Source organism: Marmota monax, unplaced genomic scaffold (assembly GCF_021218885.2).
Source record: "Marmota monax isolate L192 unplaced genomic scaffold, Marmota_monax_Labrador192_F-V1.1 WCK01_AAM20220418_F8-fsc00021, whole genome shotgun sequence".
Classification (NCBI taxonomy): domain Eukaryota; kingdom Metazoa; phylum Chordata; class Mammalia; order Rodentia; family Sciuridae; genus Marmota; species Marmota monax.
The window spans coordinates 25,062,387-25,086,461 of NW_026695228.1; the positions used below are offsets into that span (position 1 = coordinate 25,062,387).

Sequence of the window (24,075 nt, forward strand, 5' to 3'; positions counted from 1 at the left end):
TAAAACCATGCAATTTCATAATCAATGTAAGTTGCTATTTTATGGCCCTAGGTTTGGGCTGGTTTTTACGTAGCCATAGGTGATTGTCAAACCTCTCATTTGTCTTTTCAGGAAGTAACTAGAGGATGCGCCCTGTCACAGTGAGAATGGAAACCAAGGAGGAGGTGGGGCACTAGAGTGGGGGGCCCATGGGGGGTGCAACGGAGCTCTCCTGCATGATGATAAAGGAAGAGGCCAGGGTGAAAGCGTGTGCCAGAGAGGGACCTCGCCCCGAGTGGCAGATGTCGCGAGGATTCAAAAAAGGCTGTTTCTGGATCCTGATGTTGGTAGAGCGTCTGTTAAAGACTTCAGGGTTGGGGCTGGGGCTGGGGCTGGGGCTCAGTGGCAGAGCACTTGCCCTGCACGGGTGAGGCCCTGGGTTCGATTCTCAACACCACATAAAAATAAATAAATGAAAGTAAAGGTTAAGTTCTTAAAAAAAAAAAAAAAAGACTTTAGGATCAAATTAGTTACATGTTCTTAGGAAACTGAGAACATTTTTCCTTTAGGACAATGGTTAACTCCAAGGGAAACTAACAATTGTGAAGGGAGGAAAAAGTGGTCCTAATTTATTTATGGCATAAATGTAAGTAGGTTTTTTTGTTGTTGTTACCAGGGATTGAACCCAGCTGTGCCTAACCACTGAGCCTCATCCCAGCCCTTTTATTTTTTTTGAGACAGGGTCTGGCTAAGTTGCTCAGGGTCTCACTAAACTGCTGAGGCTGGCCTCAAACTTGCCATCCTCCTGCCTCAGCCTCCAGAGTTGCTGGGATACAGGTGTGTGCCCCGCACCCAGCAAATAATAGTCTGTTACACGATAATGCACACACCGAATCTCCTTGGCCTTACGAGAGAACAATATTGGGCAGATGAGGTGTTGGGAGGGTTCCCACAGGGGCTGGAGGGACGCGGTGGACGTTCGTCGTCAGGCCTGTGAACTGGCCCAGCGCCTGGACAGGGAGCCTCCGGGCCGCTGCTGTTTCTTGCCGCTCCTGAAGGGCTCGCGGTGTGTGTCTTCTTTTCCCACCTGGTCACCAGCTCTTGTAGCGCTTGACCTAGAACGCGACACGGTCATGGGATCAGCTTGAGCGCCGTTAGATGAGTAAAATAATCATGTTGGGGAAAAACAACTACAAAGCCTAACCCTGGCAAATCAACACGTGGCTAAAAGAAGTGAATTAACCCTGTGGTAGTGAGTGAGTGGACGGAGGATCCGCGGGAAGGGGCGTGGCCGTCGGGAGAAGGCCGTGGGAGGAGGCGCTGCTGTCGGTATCACAGCCTGGCAGCCCCCGTGCCTCACTCTGTTCCCTTGGTTGCTCCGTCTTTCTGGCACTTGGCACCTTGAAGTATTTTCTTTCTTCCTTCAGTTTATTCTGTCTCCGTGCAGCTGCACGAGCACCGTCTCGATCTGTGCTTGCAGAACCACTGGGCATGTAGCAGATGCTCAATAAAACAGAAGAAGGGAGGAACTGACCTTGCGCCTCTGCCAGAGTCTGGCTGCAGCAAAATAACCCGGGGGGTGACGAATAACTTGTGTACCGTTGATACAGCAGGAGTGGGAGCCTTTTATTGCAGGACAGGAGCAGTATTTATACATTCCATACAGCTTATCTAATTAGCATAAACTAGATACAGCAGTCAACCAATCAGGAATCTCCACACTTAATGGCTCGCTTTTGTTACTTCTCAAACCACTCCCTCTGGCATTTTGCCAGGCACCATCTAGACTTGTTTACGAATTCTAACATTCCCCTGGCAAAATGCCAGGTGTTATTTTGACTTGTTTACAGACTCTAACATGCCTCAAAACCTCTTTGTTGCCGACTGCGTAACTTTTTATTTTGTGGAAATTTCAGACTTACTGAAAAGTTGATAAATAGGGCAAGGAATTCTTACTTGTCCTTTGTCCAAGTCCCTCAAATATTAACATTTTACTGCTTATGCTTATTCCTTCCTCTGTCCCTTCCTCTCTCCCCTGGAGCTACCTACCGAGGGTCCCTTCTGGGTGTGATGACCACGTATCCCTGCGCGCCTGGATGTGCTCCCTAAAACACAGCCTTCTCTTACTGAACACAGCACCATGACCAAAATTAGGAAATTAGCATCCATAGGATATTGCCTCATGTGCAGACCTTATTCAGATGTCACCAATTGTCCCAAGAAGGTCCTTTGAGAGCAAGGTAACCATCTTGGCTCCCTGGGTGGATTTGATGGACACGTTTCCTCCCATCTGGGCCAGTGCTCGATCTTCTCTGGAGTTGGTGACATTAGCAATTCCACAGGGCAGTTCTCTATGGCACACCTCTCAGCTGGACCACAGCTGGGTACAGATTATTCAAGTCACGCATGTTTGGCAGGAAGCTCCTCAAAGTGGCGCAGCTCATCCGTCGGGGTAGGTTTCCCAGGGGCCTGTGATTTGCCGATGGGATTGTCACCCATCACTTGTGGGTCTGCCACAGTGCTCCGCTGCAGAGTGACTATTTTGGCCCTTGAAGCTAAGGATTTAGGGCGGGAGCGGCCGCTCCGTGGTGAGCGCTTGCCTGGCTCGCCCAGGGCCCTGGGTAGGTCCCCAGCGTGGGAGGGAAAAGTTCATCCTCTGCAGGGAGCTTCTTGGATACTGTGTAAATGTCATGTTCCTTCTCAAACTGTCGCCTGTGCTTCTCAGCGTCCCTGATAGCTGCTGCGTATTGTCATGACGGCTGCCAAAGTGTTTGCATGTTTAAATTTTGACCAAAAGAAAAACCCAAGCTGTGACTTTGCCCCCGTCCTGGGATCCCGGTTTTAAACACTCTTCTCCAGTGAAGGGAACCAGGCTCCTCGGAGAAGTGGCTGACTCTAGGGCAGCCGAGAGGGTCCTGGAGTAAGGAAGTGATTAAAAACACGAAAGGAGGAGGGCAGGTCGGGGACAGAGAGCCAACCCCAAGGCACTGCCAGTGTCCAGACCGGAACATCCTAAGCCACCGCAGCAACATAGTGTCAGATGATGAGCCAAAGAATGGGCCCCACACAGCTGACCACCCAAGGGACCAGTGCGACTCCCTGGCAAGCAGATTCTAAAGGACACATCTATCATGGTCCCCTGGGATCCAGGAGGGAAGGGTTCAGGCCACCTCCCTCGGACGCCCAGATCTGCAGACGCTCAGGTCCCTTGTGTAAGATGGCGTAGGGTTTGCACGGAACCCCCCACCGGCCCCATAATCACCTCCAGACACACGCTGTGTGGTGGCTGCTGAGCTGTCCTGTTTAGGACCAATGACAAGGAAACGTCTGTGCAGGCTCAGGACAGATGCACTCTATTCCTAGGGAGTTTTGATTGGCAGTTGGGTGAATCCAGGGACGTGGGCCCTGTGGGTACGGAGGGTGCAAGTGGTGCTTGTTCCCTCCGCCACCAAGTGTGGGCAGGTCTCGGTGACTCTGTGCCAAAGAGTAGAGCAGGAAATGGGGGACTAGTAACACCCTTAGCCCAGGGTTTGGCATCCTGGGATGAGTGATGTGGGTGCCGTGCAGCCCTGGTGGGACACGAGGGGTGGGCACTACACCCCTGTGCTCTTCTGCCCCCAAACCCATGACCCCAGTTTCCTCATGAAAACAGCAGGCAAAGCCAGCCGGGGGACAGCGGGACACCGGGTCAGCGCACCTAGAGTTGATCCAGGCCACGAGAAACGGGGGGGGGGGGGGGGGGGGGGGGGGGAGGGGATTGTCGCAGACCAGAGGAAACTAAGACAAGATGATATCCAGGGTGGCATGTCACCCTCAGTGGATCTGAGACCAGAGCCATGAGTCGGGTTTTCAGAGGAAGCTCCAGAGAGGTGGGGGATGAGAGTCCAGGCTGCCTTTTCAAACTTCCTGTAAACATCTTCCTCCTCCTCCTTTTCCTTCTCTTCCTCCCCTCCCTCCTCCCCTCTCCCTCCTCCTCCCCTCCCTCCTCCCCTCTCCCTCCTCCTCCTCTCCCTCCTCCCCTCCCTCCTCCCCCCCCCTCCTCCTCTCCCTCCTCCCCTCCCTCCTCCTCCCCTCCCTCCTCCTCCCCTCCCTCCTCCCCTCCCTCCTCCTCCCCTCCCTCCTGCTCTCCCTCCTCCTCCCCTCCCTCCTCCCCTCTCTCCTCCTCTCCCTCCTCCCCTCCCTCCTCCTCTTCCCCCCCCCCCCTCCTCCCCTCCCTCCTCTTCCTTCTCCCCCCCCCTCCTCCCCTTCCCCCCTCCCTCCTCCCCTTCCCCCTCCTCCCCCTTCCCCCTCCTCCCCCTCCCCCTTCCCCTTCCCCTCCTCCCCTCCTTCCCCCTCCTCCCCTCCCTCCCTCCTCTCCCCCCCTCCTCCCCTCCCTCCCCCCCTCCCTCCCCCCCTCCCTCCTCCCCTCCCTCCTCCCCCTCTCCCTCCTCCCCTCCCCTCCCTCCTCCTTCTCCTCCTTCCCTCTTCTTCCTCCTCCCTCCTCTTCTCTCCTTCTTTTTCTTCCTCCTCCTCCTCCTCCTCACAGTACCAGGGATCAAACCCGGGGTCTCATACCACTGAGATACATCCTCTCGATTTTTCTATAAATCTAAAATGACTCCAAAGCGGCAAACTTTATTTAAGAACTTAAAAACAAGTGACTCCTTTTAGTAAAGAATATTTACTGATTTGGATTTCAAATCTGAAAGGTTAATTGTGATTGATTGATTGATCTTTTTCCCCCTCCTCCTTCTTTTCGGTAGTGTGGATGGGACCCATGCTAGGCGAATGCTCTAGCCCTAGCTGCACCCCAGCCCCCAAATACCACAGTCTTGGAACCTCTGATAGCCAGCCATTCTCAGCTGCTCATCACACGCCAGCCACGTGCTAAGGCCTCCCCAACTTGATCTTAGTGCGTCCCTATAGCAGCCTGTGGGGTAACGAGTCCCGTCTCCACTTTACATATGAAGCCGAGGCTCAGAGAGGTGAAGTACTTTTCCAAAGACACACAGCTAGGTAGTCCTGGAGTTGGGGCTTGAACCTAGGTTTGTGTTCAAAGTGAGCTTTGCCTCATTTGTTCTTGGAAGTTTTAGCATCCATGAGATACATACATGTGGCCCTGTAAAGCTACACCTGGAGTGACAACCACATTTTTTTTGGGGGGGGGATACCGGGGATTGAACCCTGAGGCACTCAACCACTGAGCTGCATCCCCAGCCTTACTTTGTGTTTTATTTAGAGGCAGGGTCTCACTGAGTTGCTTAGGGCCTCTCTTTTGCTGAGGCTGCCTTTGAACTCATGATCCTCCTGCCTCAGCTTCCCGAGCTGCTGGGATGACAGGTGTGAGCCACCGCGCCTGGCTGTACTCCCACATTTTATTTGGTTTTGTAAGCTGTGTTGTCCTGGCCAGCCCTGAACTCCTGGGCTCAAGCAGTCCTCCTGCCTGGGCCTCCTGAGCGCAGGTGTGCACCCCTCACCCTGGGCTCACACTGAGGTGCCCGCACCCTGACACACAGGCGGTTGCTCCTCAGATTTGCTTTTATCATTTTGATCCTCACCTCCGTCCTCCTTCCCGGGGGTATAAAACCGGGAGGCAGAGACCCCACTGCTGTGGCTGATCCATCGCGCAGGTCCTCATGACTTGATTAGCGGCTGTCATCTTGGTAGTCAAATGACTGCAATCAGCAAGTTATGTACTTGGGGCGTTTGTGTCAAGCCGCCCGCTCTGTCCAGTCAAGAGCATCCTCAAGCCGGCGAGGTGCTGCTGTGGCTGCTGGATAACCCAGCCCCGGCTGGCGGATGGATTCAGAATCAGGACCAAGGGCAGGAGCCAGTTCCTGGGAGCCCGCAGTTTACTGCTGCCGTCTGCACTGCTGATGAGACTCTAGACCTTTCTACCAGGTCAACACTGGTCATTGGTATTAGTGGGACGATCGAGGGACTTGTCCGAGGAGCCTGCCATCCCCATCTGCCAGGTGATGTGCAGTTTTCTGGTGTTAGAGATTCATTCCTTTGGCTGAAAGAGTGATTATTCTCTGCAAAGTGAATTAATAAGGAAAGTTTAGGGGCATGAGTTGAGCTGTAAGAGAGGGATCTAGCAATTGGGGACACTGAACGACTTGAGAAGATTCTGGGGAAGGAGAAGGAAGACCCAACGTGTCGCCTTTCCCAGTTGGGCACACTCTGGGAGTGCCACTAGGTGACAGGAGAGGGTCAGCGCTTCTGCCACCGTGGTGGGGGCTTTGGAAACCTATGGGTCCCTTGGCTCCACTTGATGGCGCAGCTGACACTTAGTCGTGCCCGGGAAGCTGGGCAGCTCGAGGCACAAGACACAAAATGGTCCCCCCCATACCAGAGCTCCCCCACCAACAGCCTAGAGCACCCCAGGAAAGGACGGCACTGGGACCCCTTCCAGAGCCGTGGTCATCGCTCGCCCCAGGGGACACAGTCCCAGGCCACGTCCCGGGGACTTGCCGAGTGGAGACAGGGGCTGGGGGAAGCCTTGGGAACTGACGCGGGTCACACACCCAGGGTGCCGGGTGGGGGCCCCGGAGGGCTCCTTGGTGACAGGGAGGTCTGAGTTTGTGACAGGGGCTCTGTGGCCAAGGAACACAAAGAGGAGGATCCCAGGTCCTGTGGCCGAGGGTGGCGCGACCCCGGGCAGCCTGATTGCTGTCACGGAGACACAAGACCCCAGCCACAGGAAACCCCAACTCCACAGAGTGGAGCATCCATGCCATCGTCACCCAGCCGGTCCCCGCACGACGCCCCCACCCCCCAGGAGATCATCTCTTGGACGCCCGAAGGCGAAGGCACAGCTCCCACACTGCGCTCACCCGCCGCCCCTCCGTCTCGGAAAGCTCCTGTTGGCCATTCCACAGCCTGTTCATCTATTCTGCCATTCTGGAAGCTTCCAGTTTTTAGCTAGTGTGAAGGTGCTGGGCTTTCCGGGTGATTCTCTCTGTGGACGCAGGTCCCGGTGTGCGCTCAGGGTGCCCTGCTGCTTCACAGAGGAGTCAACTACTCCGCCAGGTTTCCAATTGTGGCGCTTCCAAGGTCCCCTCCAGCCGGCGACCTGAGTCCAGTGGTTAGACCCGGATCAGTGACTGGGGCCGGTCTTGACCTTTCTCACCTTCAGTGTTTGCATGTGTAAATGGGGCTGTTGGAAGAGCAGGAGACTTGGCCAGGGTGGGCCACTCTTTCTCAAATACCCTTAGGGTCCTCAGGCGTCTCTGCAGGCCAGCTCCTGGGTAAGACTCAGGCATCTAGCTGGGTGCAGAGGCGCACGCCTGTCATCCCAGGGGCTCCGGAGGCAGAGGCAGGAGGATCGCGAGTTCAAAGCCAGCCTCAGCAAAATGGAGGCCCTAAGCAACTCAGTGAGACCCTGTCTCTAAATAAAAGACAAAATAGGACTGGGGTGGGGCTCAGTGGTTGAGGTCCCCTGAGTTCAATCCCTGGTACCAAAAAAAAGAAAAAGACAACTCCGCCATCTCTTGGGGAGATCCAGCAGGGAGACTCGTCAGTTCCCCTTGCACAGTGCAGCTGTCTGGCATGAGGGCTCTCTGCATTCATGCTCGGGCACGTGCTTCCTGTTTCTTGCTGATTGTCATTTGCCTTTGAGATGTTGCAACACAATATCAAGAACAGAAATTGGTATTTGGTGAGTGCTCTGAGAACCTGCCCTCCCGTCTCCTCACAGATCACTCTTGGTTTAGTCATTTCATCCATCGCTTGACGAGTTAGAAAATCTTAAACACGGAAGCTGCAAAGGCACCAAATGGGGACTCTATATAAAAGCATGTCTTTCCAGAATGTTCCAAATGATCTCAAATACCCATGATGGAGCTAAGAAGGATTCAAACAGCTAATACTTTGAAAAAATGTCTTGCCTTCTTCATCTTCTTCACCCCTGTCCCCTCCCTGTACCCCAGTCTATACATGCTTTGTGAAAGTTCAGTTATTTCTTGGTACATCCACTTGGTAAGAGAGTTTGACATCTTATTAACAGGAAGATATGAATTACCTGTGGATCCAGAAAGTCCAGGCCTAAGGCTATTCCTACAGATATGCATGCTTACACGCACAAAGAGGATTGGAGACAATGATGTGTCCAAGCTGGAAAAGAAAACAGATGACCATCAATGGGAGTAAGCAAATTGTGGCATGTACTTTCAATGGAATATTATGCAGCAGAGAAAATGAATCATGCACTGTCATATGTGGCAATAGGTGAGTCCTAATGATATAATATAGAACCAAAGAAACCAGATACTATAGAGTATATGACTCCATTTATGTAAAAGTCCAAACAAGGAAAGCAAAACTGTATTGCTCAAGAATGTACAACGAGGTATTAAAACTATAAGGAATTAACACCAAAAAGTCAGGTAGAGTTTAGGGTTGAAGGAAAGAGTGTGTAGCATGTGGGTAGGTTTGTGGGGAGCTAGTGATGTTCTATCTCTACCTATGGATCTGGTTTTTCAAGTGTTCATTCCACAGCAATTTCTTAACCTGATCATTTATGTTTTATGCATTTTCTGCTGAGTTTATTGAACTTCATAGTAGAAAAAGTCAAATGGAAAGTAACCAAAGTGGTTCTGGAGATAAGCACCATAGAACACCCATAAATTCTCTCTAGCCATCTAGGGCCTGGCTGATTGCGTGCTCCTGGGAGTTCAGATCGTCACCGCTCAGGGTCTCAAAGATGGGATAAACCCCCGACTCCTGCTCGCTGAGCCCCGAGACCTGTAAACTTTTGCAGAAGTCACCCCAATTCTTCCAGCCTTCAAAAACTGTGTTTTGCTAAACAGACCAAATCTGCTGAGCACCGACTCTCTGCATCTCCAGACACGAATCCCCTTCTCTTTCCAAGTTTCTCCCCCCCCCCCCACCCCCCACTCTTGCAAGATCCTGGAAGCTTCGGGTCGTAGGCAACCGAAATGGAACCGGGTGGGAAACGAGGTCTGCTCCCAGGCCGGGAGGAGTCACCCCCCCTCCCGGGCCGCGCGACCATCCGGCTCTCCTCTCCCCCACAAACTCGGCGAGGCCGGTCCCCCCCGCGCCTCGGCGATTGGTCGCGGGCCATCATGTGCCGGCCTCTGGGTGGGTCTCGCTGTCTTCGGAGCCTCGCTGGCCGGTGGCTCAGACCTCGGCGCCCGTTCCCCTCCCTCCTCTGCGCCCCTCCACACCAGGCTTATTTTAGCAGAACCTAGGGGCGGAGGCGGCGGCGGCGGCGGGGCGGGTGGGGTGCAGGCACCGCGGCAGCCAGGAGCAGCTCCTGGGCGGCGCAGACCTCCTCCCTCCGCGTCTTCCCCCCTCGGGTGGGAATTTTCAGGATTTCATTGCTGCAATTTAACCCCAAGACGAGACGCCGCCGAGCGGCACGCTGCGCGCACGCACGCGCTCCTGCTCCTCCCGAGCTCCAGAGGCAGCTTCTGGTGATTCAGGAAGGAAAAAAAAAATCTTTTTTTTAAACGCGGACTCTGCGCTTTGAAGACTCCTTCAGAGCCCTCCGGAGCGTCCCTCCCCCACCTTTCCTCCCCCCACCGATTCTTCATCTTCTTTTGGGGGAGGGGGCTGCCGGTCTTTCAGGATTTTTCGGGTCTAGGAAAAGTCAAGAAAAGCAGGAGGAGGATTTTTTTCTTTTTTGGGGGGGCTACTGCCCCTTAGCAAAGACCGGCTTTTTATTTTTCTGTACATTTTTAATAGACATTTTTTTAAATGGGCCGAACGCACTCCTTTTGCAAGATGCCAGCCTGACCCGCTCCTTGGAGGAATTTGAAGCTTCACTGCGTCCCGGGGGGCGTCCTTTGCCAACCCGTTCGCATCTTAAAGGGGGTGTGCGTTGGGGCGTTTTTTTCTTTTTTTTCCTCTTTTTCCTCTTTTCCCTGTAACCGATTTTTCTCCGGAGTGGGTGGACTGGGGATTGCCTGGATTCCTTCCTCGGTTATTTTTCGCTCCCTCCCCGCCCCTCCCCCTCCCGGCCCCCGCGCCCCGCCCCCGCGCCTCCTCCCGCCCCTCCTTCTCCGGGGTCAGCCAGGAAGATGTCCCGAGCTGCCGTCCCCGGCGCGGCCCGGGCAGCCGCCTCGTGAGCCCCCGACCAGGCGCCGAGCCGCCGCCGCCCGATGGGCTGGGCCGAGGCGCGTCCCCGCAGCCGCAGCTCCCGCCGCCGTCCTCCCGGGCCCGGCAGCCTCAGCACCAGCCGCGGCGGCGGCGGCGTCTTCCGCAACGTTCGCCGCAGCGTAACCGGGAGCCCTTTGCTCTTTGCAGAATGGCCCGCTTCGGAGACGAGATGCCGGCCCGCTACGGGGGAGGAGGCTCCGGGGCAGCCGCCGGGGTGGTCGTGGGCGCCGGCGGCGGGCGCGGAGCCGGGGGCAGCCGGCAGGGCGGGCAGCCCGGGGCGCAGAGGATGTACAAGCAGTCGATGGCGCAGAGAGCGCGGACCATGGCCCTCTACAACCCCATCCCCGTCCGGCAGAACTGCCTCACGGTCAACCGCTCCCTCTTCCTCTTCAGCGAGGACAACGTGGTGAGAAAATACGCCAAGAAGATCACCGAATGGCCATATCCTTTGCCGAGCCCGGCGCTGCGCCCCCTCCTCCGCCGCCCGCCCTCCCCGGGCTGGAGCCACCGGGGCTGGTGGGAGCTGGGGGCTCCTCCAGGCTGGGGCGCGGGGACAGCGCGCGGCGTCTCCCCGCCCCGCCGGGCCCGCGGGTGCCGGAGCCCCGGGAGTGGGCTGGGGGCCGGGCAGCGTGGACCCCTTCTCAGCGCCCTTCCCAAACGAGATCGGCCCCGGGGTCGGTCAGGGCCTTGGTGGGGGGCGGCAGAGCCGGTTCCGGAGAAGTCTGACTGCTCCCCAATGAGCCCGGGCCGGCCGGGGCCTGGGAGCTTCTGGCCACAGGGCAGGGGAGCCTGGGTAGCTGGGGCCCCGGCCCTGCCCCGGCCGCCCGGGCCGCCCCTCACCGGAGTCCACAGCAAGCTCCAAAGCCGCGGCTCAGACTTCTCCATCCTTCTCCATCCCGGCCTTGCCCGGCTGGGGGCTGCACTCCGCAGGGCCCTGGGCCAAGAGCAAATGGGAGACCATGTGGCCTTCACGGGAGAGGCCGGCACTGGCCAGAGTGAACACCCAGGGTGGGCCCTGGCCTGATCCGAGATGGTGGTGGCTGGTTGGGGGCCCCTGATTTCCTCCCATGTCTGTAGGTCCCACTTCCTTCAGTCACTGGTGACATCTCTCATCTTTTGGGTGTAAAGAACCAGATCCCACTTGCCCTATCTGGACCCTCAGGCCTGGGAAGACCCGGTCTGGGCTCTTTCAGTAAGAAAGACAGGTGGAGAGAGAAGGAAGCGTGGTCTTTCTGGGGGCCTGGATCCTTTCTGGGGGCCATGTCCAGCTTTGGGTTGGATTCAGCTTCTCCCACCCTGGGGAGCCGGGAGGGGACAGGAGAAGAACCAGCATCCATCCGTGTGAACATCTCGGGCAGGTAAATGTCTTTTTTTTAAATTATTTTTTTAAATCAAAGACTCAGAGGAGGAAGGTGAAGACTGTGTTTTCCTCTGTTGAGTTATCAGAAGGCGATCTCCCGTGTTTCTTTAAATCCCTGCGTGCTTCAGACAGACCTGGAACAGGCTTCCGTCTCCGGAGGTGTGGGCAGGCAAGGGTGGGGGGTTGCTTGGGCTTTCTAGCAGTTATCTAAGTATGACCCAGATTCCGAGTGGGGGGACACGCCCTGCTCCCCAGGCTGGCTGGCCACCATGCCATCCCAACGTGCTGCTTCTCGGCTTGGTTCCAACCAGCTGCCCTCAGGGTGGAAGTGCCCCGGCCCGGCGGGTTCCGGGGCTCCCCCGTGGGTCCCTACCCCTCTGAGTGTGGTTTTGACCACTGTGTGTCCCACAGGGTTGGCCCTTTGTGATACTGGGGTTGCCATTTAAGGGCCACAATGGGTGGATTCACTTCTGGGGGTGATGGAAATTGTGGGGTTCGGGGTGCTGAACTTGCCCCAGGGAGCGTGAGTTTGAAGTGTGTGTGAGGCGTCTACCTTGGAGGGGGATGAAAATGAAGATTTGGCAGAAGTCCTTTTTGGGGAGGTCTGTACCCCTCACCCTGGTGCCGTGTGGCTTGGTGCTCAGGGCAGGAGCCAGGTTCTGAATTCCAACCCCATGAGAAGCCTGTCCCTAAAAGTTAGAAATCGCCCCCCCCCCACCCCGCCTCACCGCATGCAGCCCCGGCCCAGTGAGGTGCTCAGGGGTGGCGTGACCACTGCCCGTCACCAGAGAAAGTGGTGAGGGGCCTGGAGGACAGGAAGCTGTCAATGTGTGCACACCGAGCACCAGGGACCGTCCAAGGGAGGACCGCTGGACAGTGGCTTTCTGGGTTGCAAATGGCTTTAGATCCACCTTCTGGAGCCAGAGTCTGGTGTCTTCTAAGAGGAAGGGAAGGAGGTGGGGAGCCTTCTGCGTGTCCTCAGCTCACCCCCGGCCAGCCCGAGTCCTGCAGATCAGAGAGCTCTTGGTGAGGGAGGGGCGGGGGGACCCGCAGGTGAGCGGGGGGCTCGGGCTGGTGTTCACTTCTCTTTGGCCAGCTTGCCCAAGGCAGTGGCTCTCTCGGTGGCTTTGTGATGAATCCCTGCGTTTTCCCCTCCTCTCTGCCGTTTCTGTTCTCTCTGTGGCCTGAGGTAGCCAACGCACAGCCCCACCCCAGAGGGGAAGGTCCCCGCCCCATCCCCACTGTGCCACCCAGCTGGGTCCCCGGCACTGGCCTTCCGGGGAGGGATGGAGAGAGGAGGGACCGAGAGCTGGGGCGGCTGGACAACAGAATCCAAGCCAGAGAGAGGACATGGTCTGGGAATGTCGGGAGTCAGCACAACAGGGCGGGCCGTGGCCGTGTTGGTCAAACACTGTTGACATTCAAAAATAGACATGTTTAAGTTCTCCTTCTGAACTTTGAGATCAGAGTCTAATGTGCGATCAGGCACAGGCACGAGGGAGGATCCGCCTCTTAAATGTTCACAGAATGATGGCACCCATGCACCTGCACCATGAGCAGGCTCCCGGACCCTCCCTCCCACCCCTTCGCAGCCAGTGGTGACCATGGCCCTGACTTCTAAGCCCACAGCTTCAGTTTGCCGCCTTGTGAAGCTCGCATGTTCTCTTCTGCTGGGTCTCGAAGGTGGAGGCCACTGCTGCAGGAGTCAGGGGGCCGCGTCTGTGGCTGTGGGGTGGATTTGGAAAGGGTTTGCTGAGGGTTGTGGGCGACGAGGAGGGTAGTCTTGCTGCCTTGGGGAGGAAAAGGAGTGAATGTTCCCTGATCCTGGCCCCGTGCTCACAGAGTCTGAGAGTAACTTGCAGGTGCAATACCCACACGGTGCGCCCTTCTGTCCCTACGCTCAGGGGCCATTTGCCACTGCGGTGTCTTCTCCTGTCCCCAGCAGCTCTGACTTGCAGCCGGCAATGACAGTGAGGGGCTCTCATTCACGTTGCTTTTCCCTTCCTAAGGAAGACAACGGAAATGGAAGTGTTTGTTGTTCCGATTTACGTTGCTGCCTCTATCTCTTCAAGTATGTCACCCGTCTTGGTCCCACATTTTCATTCATTGGAAGATGGCTCAGATAGCTTCCGAAGAGCTCAGATCTGTCAGTTCAATGAGGTGCATCTGTCAGTTCTCCCAGGGCCCCCACTTAATGCCTCTCGTTCCTTCTGATGTGCTACCAAATGCCTCTGTCATCCTCCCAGCCCTGTGCCAGAGGCTCCCCACCGCGGCGTGTAGACATTTGAGCCATAGCAAGGGCTGGGGACGTGGGCCTGTGTGTGAGCACACTCCGTCTCCTGCATCACGCCAGGATCCCGGCTCCTCACGCGTGTTTCTGAGAACTCCAGAAGAAGTCCAGAGTCACGCTGGCATCGGAACCTAGGGACATCAGAACTTAGGGACAAGGGCTCATTGGCATGGCCCCAGGGTTTTTTTTTTTTGAAAGGCGTGTTCTACATGGGAAGCAGAGGAAGCCCTGGGAGATGCGAGAGCACATTGCGAGACTCAGCCTGTCCTGAAAAGTACAATGTTCTAGAAGGTATTACTGTATACGGGGCTGGACGGCATGAGCCATAGGATCCCTCTGCTAGATGGGCTTGGCTGATATTCCCGGAAAGTCAAAATTCTGGGAATTATTAACCTGGCTTTCACGCTGGGAGTCTATTCAACAAGGGTGCGACCCGTTATCCGCAGTTCCCCAATCCAAAAAACTCCAAAAATCAAAAGCTGAGCTCATTTGGAGATGAAACCTGGTCAGAACTGAATTTATGTCAGCTTTTTTTTTTTGGGTGTTTTTGTCATGGGCTGGAGATGGATCCCAGCCGGGGCTAAACACGCACTCTTGGCTCTGGCCACATCCCAGCCCTGGTGTAGCCCTGATTTACAGTTTTCATTTTCGGGCGTGTGTGCATCTAGATATTCCCCCACAGGAATGTCAGGAAGGCCTGATGAGGAGGCAGCGCTCCGTCTCCCCGGGAGTGTGATGCCCTTTGGTGGTTCAATTTAGGATTTTCCGACTTCCTGCTGGTGTGGAAGTGGTGTCCGTTTCACAGACACCATACTTTGAGTTTTGTTTCTTGGTCTTTCTCCGGGCTCATGGTGCATGGTCTGATCGTCTCTCAGGATGCCCTGGGTCAGTCCCCTGATCGCCAGAGAGTGACATCTCTAGTGGCCAAGCTCGAGGGGCCGTGGGTCAAGTGCTTCTGGTGCTTTCAGTGGGAAAGAGTCTCTCCTTACAGTGGGGCCTCCCAGGCCCCAACCCCGTCATAGTCAGGGGGCCTTGGGAAGGGGCTAGCGCTTCTCGAACCCAGTCTCTTGTTCAACGGTGGCTCTGGCCCATCGGGTTTGGGATAAGACCTCTTGGGACTGTGCCGCTCGTCCCTGGGCTACACTTGGACTCTCCAGTTCGGAGGGTCGACCCATCCTGTCCTCCTTTCTTGTTTCTGTGAAGAGTCAGGTTTGTTGAGGTATTTGTAGCAAAATTCACCCTTTTGATGTCGTGGCCTGTGAGTCTTGATAAATGCATGTGATCTGTTGCCACCACCATCGAATCAAAAAATGGAACTGTTCCGTGGCCCCAGCTTCTCCCTCGGTGCCCCTCTGAGTCAGCACCTGCTCCCCGGTTCCTTGCAACCAGTGATCCGATCTCCATGCCTGTACTTCTGCCTTTTTTAGAAGGTTATATAAATAGAATCATGCAATACGTGGCTTTTGGAGTCTGGCTTCACTGGGCCCTTGAGGTCCGCTCACTGTGTGGCAGCTGGCCGCAACCTGTCCCCTTTACAGCTGGGTAGTATTCCGTGGTATGGACGCACCACAGCGCACTCATTTCCCAGCCAAAGGACGTGTGGGCTGTCCCCAGTGAGGGCCGTGGTGAACAGAGCTGCCCCCACGTTGGTTTACAGGTTTTAAGGGGGACATTGGCGGTGTGCATCCCGTTTCCCTTGGGCGAGTAAATGCCCAGGCGAGGGATGGCCGAGTCGCCCGGCTGTGCGTGTTGAACTTGATAAGAGACCACCCGGGGGTTTGCCAAGCTGCTCGCCATTTTACTTCTGTGTCTCTCTCATCCTTCCCAAAGCCCCAGATTCTCCACGCCAAAGCACATGTGGCCTCAGGGGCTGAGGATTAGGGGGTGTGAACCTTGCAGGACGAGGTAGGGTCAAACCAGGGAGAGGCTAGGAGCGACGGAGGACGTGGTCTCCAGCTCAGCGTCTGCGCCGTGGAGAGAAGGGCTCCCTGGCGTGGAAGGCTCTGGTTCTGCCTTGCTGGTAAAAAGTCAAGTTCGCAGGCTGTGAGGGTCATGCCCCTTACCCTGTTCATCGCCACCACCCCCTGGCACAAAGCAGCCACCCTGTAAATGTTTGTCGGTGAACTAGAGAAGCGCCCGTCTTCACCTGTTGGTGGACCACACAGCGTCCCCCCGATTGCTGTGCCGGTCGGTGGTGTGAGGGGGAGGACACGGATGAGATGACCACTCTGACCAAGGTCTCTAGGAGGGTGGTGCTTGCGTACTTGGAAGCTGTGGCCCTTGAGGGACTTGGAGTGCATCTCCCAGGTGCTTGGGGTCACATCCCTGTCCCCGTTGGCCCCAGGAGCGAGCCTGTGTCTGCCTTTCCTCAGCCAGAGGAGGCACCATTGGGAAGCTGGGCTCGATCCAGAGATGGTCGGGGCCCCGCACTGGGTGGTCCACGCCTCTCCAAGGAGGCTGTCAGCCTTGGGGAGGGAACTGGTTGGTGCCCACCTGGAGGAGCACAGGGAGGAGGGGAAAACCTCTTTGGATTCTGGTCAAGCTGGCCCCGGGGTTCAAGTGTCTCCCTGGCTTCTCGCAGGTCTGAGGGGTGTGTCGCCTCCGGCAGCCTCTGTCCTGGGGGGTCCTGGAGGTTAAATGGGGTCAGGCCGGCGACGTGGTCACCACGATCTCTGGTACAAAGAAGGCTCTAACTACGAGCACAGTCAGAGAACAGGGGCGTGTGGTCTCCAGGGCTCTCTTTGGGGGAGCTTTGGCTCAAGGCGGGCTCTCTGGCAGGAGGAGGAGTAGAGGGTCCTTCCACGACAGGCCAGGGACTTTGCCAGGCTGCGTGGCGCTCCCTGGAGAGGACTCTGGGACATCTTGCATCCTCTGTTCTCTCTGGAAGCTTTCAGGGGAAAGAAAAAAAATCATGCATGCCCACTTGACCCAGTTTTCCCTATTCCCTTCTGTCTAAGATAAATTTAATTCTCTCCCTCTCCTTCGGTCCCTCCCCCGTGGGTGACAAGGTGAGGGTTTTAAAGTGTATAATTAGCTTCCTGCTCTCCCCTCCCACCCGCTGTCCTGTCCTTCAGGACTGGTCAGGAGTCCAGCTCAGAAGGAGGCTGTGGGCTCAGGGCAGGTTCTGTGGCCACCCTCAGGAGTCCCCAGCAAACTTGGCAGAAGAGCCTTGCTCAGGTGTTGGGTTAGAATTCAGGTGCCCCAGGCCACCCACCACCATCGCCCGTCTCCTCCTCCTGGTCGCCTGGGAGAGGAGAGAATTCAAGGAACATTCCTGGAGAGGGAGCCAAGTGGGTGGGCACCTTAAGGCACAAGCGAGGTCCTGGCCCCGGAGTGCAGAGTTTGGGTGAAGTCCACATCAGTGTCACCGGCCAGCTGGGGTCACACACGGCTTTACCTTCTGCTCAGACTGGGAGGAGCCCCGGGTCTTCCTGAGAGGTGCTTGGCGCTCAGAGAGACCTGCAGCTAAGAACGGGCAGCCTCCGCCCCGACCCCTGGCGACAGCTTCCTCTCTGGATGGAGCCGTGAGTGAAATGCAGCCGTGATGCCCACCTGATATCACAATGTCAAGTTCAGTTCTCCTTTTAGGCCTGTTAGTGGAAGGACCCTCTACTCCCACGTCTGCCCAGAGGTACTACATTAGGTACTACGGCCTGTTGGAGCCATAGCACCAGGGGCCAGGCTTGGATGGGGGAGAGGTGGCGATGCTGGGTGGAGGTGACACATCCAGGGCTTGGGGACAGGCAACCCTGGCTGCAGACCCCAGCTCCAGCTCGTAGCCACCCAGTCTTCCCGTCTGTAAAATGGAGAGAGCAGTGTTGTCCGAGGAGTTGTAGGGAGGGATGAGATGCTGTCCCCAGGGAGCCCGGGGCGTGAACAGTCAGCCTGTGATCCCGCCAGGTGTGGTGGTACATACTGCAATTCCTGTCTGGGAGGCTGAGGCAGGAGGATTGAGAGTTCAAAGCCAGCCTCAGCAACTTGGCAAGGGCCTGAGCAACTCAGCAAGACCCTGAGTTTACATATATATTTATTTTTTATGTAGGCAGATCAATGGGCCTCAGACCCCTAGAAGTCTGAAGTTAACACTTGGTGTGAATCGTGGTCATGACTAGTTCTAAGCTGGTGCCTTCAGGGACTGAATATGAAATTGCAGGATGTCTCTTTGCACCCAAGATTAAAAGACTTTAATTCTAATCCAGATCCACCACCCTCTGCCCGTACAAGTCTTTCCTTTTGCCCATTTTTAGTTATTTAATTAAACAGCCTGCCGTGCCCATAGCCACGAATTCAACCTGCTGCAGGTGGAAAATAGGAGCAAGTTTGGGTCTGTGCTGCACATGTAGAGGCCCCCCAGGTCGCCTTCCCTCAGTGACACAGTGGAGCAGCTGTCTGCACAGCGTTTACATTGTATCAAGCACAACCCCACTTGATACAGAATCCTGCTCTCCATCTTCCACAGAAGACTTTAAATATGCAGAGGATTGTGGGGAGGTTCTGTGTAAACACTGTGCCCTTTTGCAGAAGGGACCTGAGAATGCGAGGATTCTGGTGCCTGCAGGAGGAAGGGTGTGTGTGGGGTTCTGGAAACTGTCCCCCCAGATGCTGAGGGATGACTATAATGGATGTCCTGATGGATCTGTCACCACCATCGAGAACTAGAACGCGGGTTCTCAAAGTGTGGTCCCTGGCCCTCCAGGGGCTTCGGCCCTGGGGCAGGATTTCTCACCCACATCACCTGAGCTGCTGACACCCGGCCAGGTGGACCTTGTTCCCAGGGCTTGGAGTCCAGGGTTCTGTTGGTGGGGCCTGCAGCTCTGCTGTCCCTGCGAGTTCCCACCTGGCACTGTCACAGACCTGGCCTAGGAGGAGCTGGGAGAGGCTTCTACCTGGGCCCCGCCCCCTGCTTTCCTCCCATCCCCCACCCCTCCCCAGGGCGAGCGGGTCCTGCGGGGGTCCTCATTCCTTTGCATTTTCTTTTTCTTTTTCAAAAACTGGTAGATATCTACCTACACTTCAGCGGTAGACATTTGGCTTTCCTTGTTCCTGAGTTTTACATCGTCAGGGACTGAAACCTGCTCTTTTTACTCCACACTCTAAGATTCATTTCTTGTTGAATGTAATTACCAATCGTTTACCATATTTTTCTTGGCTCTATAATATTGTGTTCTGTGATGATTCAATGATGTATCCATTTCCCTGGGTGACGGACGTTTGGGAGACACCCAGCATTTTTTTTTTTTTTTTGGTTATCATGATCGGTGCCGCCGTGATGAATCAATCACTTCTGAGTAAATGAATGGATTCAAGGTGTTAATTTGAGTCTGTGTGCTTGGGGATCAGGCTCCAGCTAGAGCCGGCTGAGATTTCTCAGCGTTTATGGGCCACCAGCCACCAGGCAGAAAGTGGCCAAGCTATTCCCCAGTCTTGTGGGTCGTGAAGAGCCGGGTTGACCACATAGCCCGTCCCTGCAGTGCGGGTGAGATGCTGCCCGTGGTGTAGACGTTAGCAACGCAAGTGGCCGAGCGGACAGCATGGGCTCTGGAGCAGGGGACGGGCTGGAGTCCTAGCTCTGCCAGTCATTGGCTGGGTGACCACAGCCAAGTCCCTTCCGTGTTCTGTGCTTTGGTCTCTGCCATGGTTTGCGTGTTCCCCGAGGTGGATGTGTTGGAAACTGAATTCCCGTACCACTGTGTTGAGAGGTGAGACCTCGAAGAGGTGATTCGCAGGTGGGCATGGAGCTCAGGGTTAGAGCGCTTGCCCTGCGCACGGAGGCCCTGGGTCCATCCCAAGCCCTGGGAGAGGGAAAAAAAAAAAGATTAGGTCATGAGAGCTGGACCCTCATGAATGGCTTAATGCCATTATCATGAGGATGGGTCCCTGATAAAAGGATCAGTTAGTCCCCCCCAGTCCTCTCTCTGGTCTTGCTTGCTTTCTTGCCCTTCTCCCTTCTGCCATGGGATGATGCAGCCAGAGGACTTTCACCAGGTGCCCGTGCCTTGATGTTGGACTCTAAACAGATGGAGCCCACCTATCTTGGAAGGTGAAAGGCATCCGTCCTTAGTCCTGCTGAATGGTGCTCGGTACTTGGTAATAGGATACGGGTCTACAAGGGCAAGGGCGGTGGACGGTGGATGGGTTTAGGTGGCCATGTTTGGGCTTCTCTGACCCAATGCTTGGAATAGTGCGTGGCACACAGTTGGTGCCACATAGTGTTAATGTTCTGCCCTCCATTGCCAGGGCTCTCAACTCCAATATCCTTTGGCATCTGTATTGTTGACTGATTCTCCTGAAGGGTCAGCCCAGCCGAACTGCTCCAAGTCACAAGCCGAGGGGGAAGAGCGAGATCTGTTGACACCAGATCCCCAGGACCCAGCACGGCTTCCCTGCCTCTTAGGGATGATTCCCATGGTCCCAGAGGCCTCTGTCTGCCATCCCTGTGACCCAGTGCCAGGCCCTCTCCAGGGCCCCCCACAGCTCCTCCTTCCTCGAGCCCCACTCTGTCCCTGTCCTTGCCCTGTCCCTGAGGTCACCGTCTTTGGTGACCTCAGGAGAGGTAAGCAGCAGCAAGAGCAGGCTGACTTCCAGCAGGGTCTGGGGAGGACTTGAAGCGCTTGGGTCTTGAACGAACGGCAGTATCCACCCATGTTTGTGACTTAAGTTCTCTTTAGAAGAGCCGTCAAAATGCAGATCTTGACACTTCATCCGTCCCTAATCACACACAGTAAGTTATGGACCATGTCTGTGGTCTGGGGGGAAGAGAGGCATCTCACGGATGGGTGGATGGATGGATGGACGGACAGACGGGCAGACGGATCGTTGGGTGAAATGAAGGAGGATGGCTGTTGGATGGCTGGTGGGCAGGTAGAGAGGTTATGGGGAGGTGGACGTGTGGATCCGTAGATGGCTGGGCAGGTAGGTGGACCGATGGATGGATGGATGGATGGGTGGACTGGTGTACGGGTGACTACGTGGGCAGATAGCAGACAGGGTGACTAGATGGAAGGGTGAGAAGATGGGTGGTGGGTGCTGGGTGTGAGGTGTGTGGCTGGGGTGAGCGTCCACGTCTGACCGTCTCCTCGTTGACTGGGGACCCAGTGAGTGTGCTCACTGCCTTTGCTGTGTCTTCTCTGGGACCGATGGAGTGACACACTTGGATAAAGTCGGTGAGACTGTATATTTCTGTCGTCCCTCTTCAATTGGAAAACCCTTGAGGCGGGAGGACAGGGGTATCTTGTCCCCCAACAGTCCTGCATGGTGACATGTGTGGCCATTTGATTGGGTGAAGACAATGCTGTTGAAGGGACTACTGAAGTTCTGGAAACGTCTAGTTTTGTTGGCTTCAGTCTGGGACCAAAGTCGAGTCCCTCGGTTGCTGCTCCGTGGATGGCCAGGGTGACACAGGAGGTGGCTGGTGGAGTCTCTCCTCTGAGCAGTTTGAGTCAGTGCGTGGACGCTGCCCGCCCGCCAGGGCTGCAGATGACAGGGGGCAGGTCCTGCAGGACCCCACGGAGTGGGTCCTTGTTTGTGATCCATCCCCTCCACTCCGGCCCCACCCCTGGCCTCTGCTGCCCACACCTGGCTCGTTGGTGTTTTATGGGACTTGGACTGGCTGTTCCCTCGGTGCCTGTCCCTTTTCGTCTTGTCACATCTCCCAGTGGCTAGCTCCTCTTTTTCATTTATTTCATTATTTGGATCTTTCCTTTCTTTCTTTTCCCTCCCTCCCCCCTCTCCCTCCTCCACTTCCTCCTCCTCCCCCTCCTCCACTTCCTCCTCCTCTTCCTCCTCTCCTTCCTCCCCCTTTTCGCCACCCTCCTCTCCCTCCTCTTCCCCTCCTCCTCCCCTCCCTCCTCCTCTTCCCCCCTCCTTCCCCTCCTCGTCCTCTTGTCCCTCCTCGTCCTCCTGTCCCTCCTCCCCCTCCTCCCCCTCTTCCCTGCCCTCCTCTACCTCCTCTTCCCCTCCTCCTCCCCCCTCCTCCTTTCCCTCCTCCTCCCCCTCCTCCTCCTCCTCCTCTTCCTCCCCTTCTTCCTCCCCTTCCCCTCCTCCCTCCTGCCCCTCCCCCTCCCCTTCCCCTCCTCCCCTCCTGTCCCTCCCCCTCCTCCTGTCCCTCCTCCTCTGCCTCCTCTTCCCTTCTCCCTCCTCCTTCAGAGCTGGAGATGGAGCCGGGGTCTTGTACCCGTGAAGCAGATGCTCTACCACTGAGCTGCGCCCCAGCCCTCCTCCTCCTCCTCTTTTAGGACCCAGAAGTCACCTTCTCCAAGAGGCTTATCCTCTTAATTTATTGAACATCTAAAGTACATAGAAAAATGAAAAATATATGTATATCCTCCCATCCAGAAAGAATCTCTGAAGACGTCTTAATGTACTGCTTTCCCTCTCACTTTATGAATCTGAACTTGGGAGCACAGTTCCATGCTGCTGGGGGCCCCAAAACCTCAAGGCCACCCTGGACAGCGGCCTGGGCCGTGCACTGCTCAAAGGCAGCCTGCGGCCTGTGGAGGGCCAGGATGTGGGTGTTCCTTCTGAGTCGCGGCTGATGGGGCTGAAGGAGCTTGTTCTAACAAAGATGAAGATATTGTGACAGTTTTTTGACAGATGGACCCAACAACTTCAGGAAGGGGCGTCTTGTTTAAATTCCCAATGGTGCTGTGCGGGTTGGCAGCTGCCCCAGGAGACTGTTGCCAATGGCCGACGGAGCTCTGCTTGGTGGCTGCATTAGGTTCCCTGGGACCACCTCCTCGTGGTCGTCCCTTCTGTCCTCATCGGTAACAGTGCAGGGACATCTTTGTGTGGGAGTCTCTGTCCCAGGTTCTGACAGTTTTTGGAAGGGAATTCTCCAGGCCATCGCTGAAGCCGTGCGGTCACCACTTCCTCTGAGTCCGTAGAAGGGCTTGTGCCACCAGGTGGCTGGTGGGTTCCAGGTGTGGCCAGCGAGGAGTGGGCAGAGATCAGTCAGTTGGTTTGGCGTTTTTCCTGGGCTGTGTGTGCTTTTGGACTGGGGTGGGGGGTGACGTCGTCACTGTGGGGATTTTTGGCACCGTCTGGAGACGCTTTTGGCTGTCACGAATGCAGGGGGCGTGGTGGGACGCCGTTGGCACCCGGTGGGTAGAAGCCAGGGACGCTGTTAAATGACCCACAAAGCCCAGGGGCGGCCTGGGGAAGCTGTCACGGTGCTCAAGTTGAGGAACCCGATGTCACGCGTGCCCTGCGAGGGGTGTGGAGCAGGCAGGGTTGTGGGCGACTTGACTTTAATTCGCAGCTTCCCCTCCTGGCGGGCGTCGGAGCCCGTGTCCGTGAACTTCAGACCCCACCGCCCAGCGCTGCCCCGGGATATAAATAGACGGAGTGTGGAGGGGACTCGGCTGCGGCCGCTGCTCCTCCTGTCGCGGCTCAGAAGTCAGGCCTTGCTTCCTCGGCTGCTGGCGCGGTGGGCGCTGCTGCTGGGGACCGTGACTCCGACTCCAGGCGCCCTTGGCTCCCACGCCCTGGGAGGGGGGCTGGCACGTGCAGGGGGCAGAGCCCAGGGCGGGGGACACAGGGGTCACCATCCTCGCAGCCATGGTGGCTGAGGCCAGCTCTGCCTGCCAGGCCCGGGGCGGGCACGGTCCTCCGTGGACCGGGGCCCGGCGGTGGCCGACTTGGAGGGTCCCTCGTGTCCCTCCCTGGGGCTCACCCGTGCCATCTGTTTCCTGCAGCAGAAACGGGGTCCCTTTTGGAAGTTTCGAGAGCAGCTGTTTCCACGTCGCTGGCCGTGCCCCGGGGGGGGGGAGGGCGTCCTGGTCGAGGGGTCTTTGTCCCCGTCCCCTGCCCCAGGGTGGATTCCCGGAGGAGCAAGGCTGGGCACCCATTGGGCCTTGGGGCCGGGCTGCTGCGGAGGGAAGAGGCCGCTGCCACCTGCGTCTGTCCACGTCACCTGGGCCTCATCCGGAAAGGGCATGTGCCACTCGTGTCCGTGTCACGGGGTGGGCTTGGGGCTCGGAGGGGAGCTGGTGGCACCGTCACCGCAGGCCCCCCATCCCTCCCCGTCCCTCCCCGCTGCCCCGGTGCCGGTGTCTCTGGGCACCTCTGTGGTGGATGGGCCCCTCCTCCAGGGCACTGTCACTCTCTGGGCTCCCCAAGTGACCAGCAGGTGTCCCACCCACCCCGCCCCACACCTGCGTGGACACAGCCAGGCCTGACCCTTCCTGGCCCTGAGCTTGCTCAGGTGGAGGCAACTCTGGGGGCAGGAGGTGCCACCCCGGAGCAGGGGGCTCTGGGGACAGTCCCTGCACCGAGGCCCCTCTCTGGGGAATCACGCGCCCCGTCAGCGGTGGCATGGACCTCGTCTATCTCTTACTGGTGCACACGG

General features: G+C 56.7%; 1 protein-coding gene across 7 annotated transcripts in view; it reads left to right on the forward strand.

The window, feature by feature from the left end:
• Nucleotides 1–24,075, forward strand: part of Cacna1a (calcium voltage-gated channel subunit alpha1 A) — a 245,765-nt gene that overhangs the window by 52,781 nt on the left and 168,909 nt on the right. For 6 of the 7 annotated variants that reach the window (XM_058576793.1, XM_058576792.1, XM_058576794.1 and 3 more), the window contains exon 3: nt 10,228–10,520. In XM_058576793.1, coding sequence (XP_058432776.1) covers nt 10,228–10,520 — 293 coding nt within the window. Of the gene's footprint in view, nt 1–9,265; nt 9,796–10,227; nt 10,521–24,075 lie in introns of those variants that run through there. The other variant, XM_058576796.1, reaches the window with a different exon arrangement.